This window comes from Babylonia areolata, chromosome 23 (assembly GCF_041734735.1).
Source record: "Babylonia areolata isolate BAREFJ2019XMU chromosome 23, ASM4173473v1, whole genome shotgun sequence".
Taxonomy (NCBI): domain Eukaryota; kingdom Metazoa; phylum Mollusca; class Gastropoda; order Neogastropoda; family Buccinidae; genus Babylonia; species Babylonia areolata.
Window position 1 is genome coordinate 2,305,023 of NC_134898.1, and position 7,372 is coordinate 2,312,394.

Consider the following 7,372-nt stretch of genomic DNA (forward strand, 5'->3'; position numbering starts at 1 on the left):
CTGCGTTCGGACAAATCCATATACGCTACACCACATCTGCCAAGCAGATGCCTGACCAGCAGCGTAACCCAACGCGCTTAGTCAGGCCTTGAGGGAAAAAAAAAAACAAACAAGGAACACAACTTTAAGTCAATGCTGCTCTTGCTACCGATTCAGCTAACACATAGGTAAATGAAATGTTCACTGAAACAAACTGTGTGTGCTACAAGCTGAATCAGCAGCATTAACTTGAAGTTGTGTACCTTGTAAATAGAGAGAGTTATTTCTCTTTATTGTTGTTTAATCCTTTACTTCCTAGCCTCATGACTGTTCTTTCATTATGGTTAAGTACTTGCTTTTCCACCTGAAGCGATGTTTAATTGTTCTTTCATTATGGTTAAGCACTTTTTTTTTTTCAAACGGAAGTGACGTATCTACCTGACATGTTAAAGCATTTCCTGTCAATCTCTGATCTGTTGTGTACCTTCCCTGTGACCGAAGGGCGTGTCGTCTCAAGAATGTCACTGATATGTGATGTGTGAACCTTTCAACAACCAACAGAATCACCGGACAACAATGAAGACAGATCTGCCCTGAACGTCAGAGGAAAAAAACAATGAAAAAAGATTGACCATGACCATCGACAGAATCCTCTTGGGAACACCTGCTGTCAGCTGTCACAACATCTGCAGCTTCCTGTGGAGGAGATCAACAGATAGGCAGAGAACATCGGACTAACGATGACCAACGATCAATAACAGATAGGCAGAAAACATCAGACTAACGATGACCAATGATCAATAACAGGCAGAGAACATCGGACTAACGATGACAAATGATCAATAACAGATAGGCAGAGAACATCAGACTAACGACGACAAACGATCAATAACAGATAGGCAGAAAACATCGGACTAATGACGACAAACGATCAATAACAGATAGGCAGAGAACATCGGACTAACGATGACCAACGATCAATAACAGATAGGCAGAAAACATCGGACTAACGATGACCAATGATCAATAACAGATAGGCAGAGAACATCGGACTAACGATGACCAACGATCAATAACAGATAGGCAGAAAACATCGGACTAATGACCAATGATCAATAACAGATAGGCAGAGAACATCGGACTAACGATGACAAACTGTCAATAACAGATAGGCAGAAAACATTGGACTAACGATGACCAACTATCAATGCCAAGAAGACAATCGTTTGAGCAGTGAACGTCCAGCACCAACTAATGTCTTTATTGATGAAAAAGAAGTAGAAAACTTCACTTACCTCAGCAGTTCCATCAGCAGCACAAGTGACTCAGACCATGAACGTAGTGACAGACCAATCGACTCATGACTGTGGTCGCTCCATGAAAGGAAGGAAAGAAGAAACTGCAATGTCAGACTGGAAAGACAGCAGCAACAAGAAATTTTCCCTGAAACTCAAACTGATATTCTGTAACTCTAAAGCTCTGTTCAAACTCCTGTACAGCTGTGAATCTGGGCAACTTCAGACCACAAAGAAGACAAAAATTAGATGCTTCTGACACCAAATGATACTTAAGATTGTAGGCATCGAAGGGCATGATTCAATTTCAGAAGAAGATGTCAGAGAGAGATGCAGGTTAACCTCTCATGTCAACCATCATTGAAAAAAGTCTCTACTGGCTGGGGCATGTGCTGGGGCTCTCCCAACAAGAATCGTATGCCAAGCCACCTGAACGCCTGCAGGCCGGAGAAAGAGGGAACGGCCCAAGTTGAACTGGCAGCAAACAGTGGAGAGAGACCTCAGACATCTCGACAGACGATGGGGTGACACCAGCAAACAGTGGACACAGACCTCAGACACATGACAGATGATGGGGTGACACCAGCAAACAGTGGACACAGACCTCAGACATGTTGACAGATGATGGGGTGACACCAGCAAACAGTGGACACAGACCTCAGACATGTTGACAGATGATGGGGTGACACCAGCAAACAGTGGACACAGCCCTCAGACATGTTGACAGATGATGGGGTGACACCAGCAAACAGTGGACACAGACCTCAGACATGTTGACAGATGATGGGGTGACACCAGCAAACAGTGGAGAGAGACCTCAAACATGTCGACAGACGATGGGGTGACACCAGCAAACAGTGGACACAGACCTCAGACATGACAGATGATGGGGTGACACCAGCAAACAGTGGACACAGACCTCAGACATGACAGATGATGGGGTGACACCAGCAAACAGTGGAGAGAGACCTCAAACATGTCGACAGACGATGGGGTGACACCAGCAAACAGTGGACACAGACCTCAGACATGTTGACAGATGATGGGGTGACACTAGCAAACAGTGGACAGAGACCTCAGACATGTCGACAGATGATGGGGTGACACCAGCAAACAGTGGACACAGACCTCAGACATGACAGATGATGGGGTGACACCAGCAAACAGTGGACAGAGACTTCAGACATGTCGACAGATGATGGGGTGACAACAAAACACTGACTCAGGACCACAGAGAGTGGACCAGATAAATCGCCTCATGCATTTACTGATGTGACAGTATCTAAGTAAGTCAGGCCAATGCAAGAGCAAAAACATACAGATTCCGTTCAGCAGCAAGAACCTTTAAAATCCCACATTCCGGTTATTGCAATTACTCCATCACCTTAAAAAGGTGAAATATAGTAATACATTTTCTGTACACAGGAGACACATATCTGTCATGTTCCCATCTCTACTTACAAAAGTTAATGCCACAAATATAAAGTGCAGAAATACCAAAAAAGCTTTTCAATAAAATCTGTAACAAAGTGAAGTCAAAAGACACACTCAATAAACATGGCACAAAGAAACGCAAAAGTTTTCCAACAACTACACAAAACAAACGTCACAGATACACAGGTTTCGTCCAGTCCATGTAGAGCGTCTCATCCCCCTGCGTGACGTTGCCTCCAGAGCGCAGACCTCTGTTATACATCACAAACGGCGGCCCCGGCAGAGCGTTTTCCTTGGAGTAAACAGCGCAGCGCTTGAAGGGGCACGGGGACAGCCTCCAGGCGTAGCGAAGACCCAGGATGAGCTGGTCCGGCCCGCCGCAGACCCCGGGGTAGAGCTGGAGATGTGTTGCGTTGGCGTCAGTGATGGGGGTGGGCACCCACTCTGCTTTCCCTTCCTCTGGCTGACAGGACCGGCTGTCCCCCACAGCGCAGCACAGCTGTAAGGGAAGGAGGAGACGTTCAATGTTAAAGGTCCCATTGCCTTTTGCCCTGTGAGCGGCACTGAATTCATAGCTGCTGTTTCTAGGTTAAAGGTCCCATAGCCTTTTGCCCAGTAGCGGCACTGAATTCATAGCTGCTGTTTCTAGGTTAAAGGTCCCATAGCCTTTTGCCCTGTAGCGGCACTGAATTCATAGCTGCTGTTTCTAGGTTAAAGGGTAAAGGTAGCCTTTTGCCCTGTAGCGGCACTGAATTCATAGCTGCTGTTTCTAGGTTAAAGGGTAAAGGTAGCCTTTTGCCCTGTAGCGGCACTGAATTCATAGCTGCTGTTTCTAGGTTAAAGGTCAAAGGTCCCATAGCCTTTCGCCCTGTAGCGGCACTGAATTCATAGCTGCTGTTTCTAGGTTAAAGGGTAAAGGTCCCATTGCTTTTCACCCTGTAGCGGCACTGAATTCATAGCTGCTGTTTCTAGGTTAAAGGGTAAAGGTCCCATTGCTTTTCACCCTGTAGCGGCACTGAATTCATAGCTGCTGTTTCTAGGTTAAAGGTTAAAGGTCCCATTGCCTTTTGCCCTGTAGCGGCACTGAATTCATAGCTGCTGTTTCTAGGTTAAAGGGTAAAGGTCCCATAGCCTTTTGCCCTGTAGCGGCACTGAATTCATAGCTGCTGTTTCTAGGTTAAAGGTTAAAGGTCCCATTGCCTTTCGCCCTGTAGCGGCACTGAATTCATAGCTGCTGTTTCTAGGTTAAAGGGTAAAGGTCCCATTGCTTTTCACCCTGTAGCGGCACTGAATTCATAGCCGCTGTTTCTAGGTTAAAGGTTAAAGGTCCCATAGCCTTTCGCCCTGTAGCGGCACTGAATTCATAGCTGCTGTTTCTAGGTTAAAGGTCCCATAGCCTTTCGCCCTGTAGCAGCACTGAATTCATAGCTGCTGTTTCTAGGTTAAAGGTCCCATTGTCTTTTGCCTTATAAGGACTGTCAATTCTATGTTAAAGGTTAAAGGTCCCATAGGTTTTTGCCCTATAGAGGCACTGAATTTGTAGCCAGTTACTAGATTAAAGGTTCCATAGCCATTCGCCCTGTAGCGGCACTGATTTCAGGGTTGAAGGTTAAAGGTCCCATAGCTTTTTGCCATGTAGGGGCACTGAATTAACAGCCACTGTTTCTAGGTTAAAGGTTAAAGATCCCACACCTTTTTGGGGCACTGAGTTCATATTCTGTTGCATTTGGAGCCAGTTCACTGTTGAATGTTGGACACTGGTATCCCAGCTGTGTGGTCTCCATGTTGTGTTGATCCCCATCAGACATGTTTTTCTTCTTCTTCTTCTTCTTCTGCGTTCGTGGGCTTCAACTCCCACGTTCACTCGTATATACGTGAGTGGGCTTTTTATGTGTGTGATCGTTTTTACCCCGCCATGTAGGCAGCCATACTCCGTTTTAAGGGGTGTGCATGCTGGGTATGTTCTTGTTTCCATAACCCACCGAACGCTGACATGGATTACAGGATCTTTAACGTGCGTATTTGATCTTATCCTTGCGTATACACACGAAGGGGGTTCAGGCACTGGCAGGTCTGCACATATGTTGACCTGGGAGATCGTAGAAATCTCCACCCTTTACCCACCAGGCGCTGTCACTGTGATTCGAACCCAGACCCTCAGATTGACAGTCCAACGCTTTAACCACTCGGCTATGGTGCCCGTCAGACATGTTTTTTTCAATTCCAGAGGCAAGCCAGAGCAAGCCCTGTGTCTGACTTGTTCTGTGTGTACTCAATGCAGCACATTAAAGCTGTAAATCATCTTTTTTTTTTTTTTTCAACTACTATCCCTGAAGACCTCATGTTTCATCATGTTTCAGTTCCTCAAGGAAGCATCACTGCGTTCAGACAAATCCATACATGCTACACCACATCTGCTAGACAGGTGCTTGACCAGCAGCATGACCCAATGTGCAAACACACACACACACACACACACACAAACAACCCTAGACCACACCCACATGCACACACATACACAAACACACACTCACACACACACAAATACGCACATAAACACCCCCAAACCACACACACCAACACAAACACTCCCCCTCCACACCCACACAAACACAACCCTCCCCGCACCCCATCCTTCTACCCTACACACACGCACCTCAAATCCTTCTCTCTGCCTCAGCTCCAGGGTCCAGGAGTGTCCATAATCCAGGACAAGAGCAGCTGGTGTCCGCGTGACGCTGATGGGTAGCGGGCCTTGCCAGAGGGCGGAGAGGTTGTAGGCCACGCTGAGCCCCCCCAGGAATAGGCGGTGAGCGATGTCCTGCTTGTCTCGCGTGTGGACACTGCCCAGCCACCCAACCCAACACATCACACCCGCTGGTCACCATGACAACGATGGTAATAATAGATAACAAAGAGTGGTAACTCTCTTCACACACCAGGCACACATCACACCCACTGGTCACCATGACAACAACGGTAATGACAGATAACAAAGAGTGGTGACTCTCTTCACACACCAGGCACACATCACACCCACTGGTCACCATGACAACGATGGTAATGACAGATAACAAAGAGTGGTGACTCTCTTCACACACCAGGCACACATCACACCCACTGGTCACCATGACAACGATGGTAATGACAGATAACAAAGAGTGGTGACTCTCTTCACACACCAGGCACACATCACACTGATTGATAATCATAACAATAATGGTAATAATGACGACGTGATGAATGATAAGGATACTTATACAGCGCCATTCCTAGTTTGGAGACCAAGCTGTAAGCACTTCGCAAACACCGGGGTCATTTGCACAACAGGCTGCCTACTTAGAGCTGACTGACGGCTGCCACTGGGTGCTCATCACTCATTTCCTGTGTCATTCAATCATGCACAAACACACTCATACAGACATGTAACATTTTACATGTATGACCGTTTTGTTTATTTACTCCATCAAGTAGGCAGCCATACTCCATTTTCAGGGGTGTGCATGCTGGGTATGTTCTTGTTTCCATAACCTACAGAACGCTAACATGAATTAACGTGCGTATTAATCTTCTGCGTGTGTATACACACGAAAGGGGTTTAAGCACTAGCAGGTATGCACACATGTTGACCTGGGAGATCAGAAAAATCTCCACCTTTACCCACTAGGCGCCATTACCAAGTTTTGAACCCGTGACCCTCAGATTGAAAGTCCAGTGCAATAACCACTCGGCTATTGAACCCGATTCACACCTGGGTGGAGTGTGGAAAACCAGAGAACAAAGCCTTTCCCTAGGACACAACACTATGCTAAAACACTGCCTCAGACTGTGATCAGTGAATGCTGGATCAAAGCCTTTCCCTAGGACACAACACCGTGCTAAAACACTGCCTGAAACTGTGATCAGTGAATGCTGGATCAAAGCCTCTCCCTAGGACACAACACCATGCTAAAACAGTGCCTGAAACTGTGATCAGTGAACGCTGGATCAAAGCCTCTCCCTAGGACACAACACCATGCTAAAACACTGCCTCAGACTGTGACAGTGAACGCTGGAACAAAGCCTTTCCCTAGGACACAACACCATGCTAAAACACTGCCTCAGACTGTGACAGTGAACGCTGGAACAAAGCCTTTCCCTAGGACACAACACCATGCTAAAACACTGCCTCAGACTGTGACAGTGAACGCTGGAACAAAGCCTTTCCCTAGGACACAACACCATGCTAAAACACTGCCTCAGACTGTGACCAGTGAACGCTGGATCAAAGCCTTTCCCTAGGACACAACACCGTGCTAAAACACTGCCTCAGACTGTGACAGTGAACGCTGGAACAAAGCCTTTCCCTAGGACACAACACCATGCTAAAACACTGCCTCAGACTGTGACCAGTGAACGCTGGATCAAAGCCTTTCCCTAGGACACAACACCATGCTAAAACACTGCCTCAGACTGTGATCAGCGAACACTGGATCCGAAGTCTAGCACCTAACCGATTCCATCACGGCGCCTTCACATCCTTCATGTGAATAACATTAATACATTACGATGTAATAATTAATTGCAATGTTTTAAAAACGAATATGTGAAATGCTTTTATTTGAGAATATATGTTTATTACTCTTGTTTAATCAAGTAAACCGCGTGTGTGGGGTGGGTGGGGG

General features: G+C 46.5%; 1 protein-coding gene across 4 annotated transcripts in view; it reads right to left on the reverse strand.

Moving 5' to 3' along the window:
- Nucleotides 1-560: 560 nt before the first annotated feature.
- The window catches only part of LOC143298374 (sialate O-acetylesterase-like), a 17,710-nt gene continuing 10,898 nt past the window's right edge, over nt 561-7,372 (reverse strand). Inside the window, exons 9-12 of one of the 4 annotated variants that reach the window (XM_076611279.1) lie at nt 5,365-5,551; nt 2,403-3,207; nt 2,091-2,243; nt 561-1,826 (exon numbers count right to left, since the gene is read on the reverse strand). In XM_076611279.1, the coding sequence (XP_076467394.1) occupies nt 2,881-3,207; nt 5,365-5,551 (514 nt within the window). In that variant the 3' untranslated portion in view covers nt 561-1,826; nt 2,091-2,243; nt 2,403-2,880. Of the gene's footprint in view, nt 1,879-2,090; nt 3,208-5,364; nt 5,552-7,372 lie in introns of all 4 variants that reach the window. The other 3 variants (XM_076611278.1, XM_076611276.1, XM_076611277.1) reach the window with 3 other exon arrangements.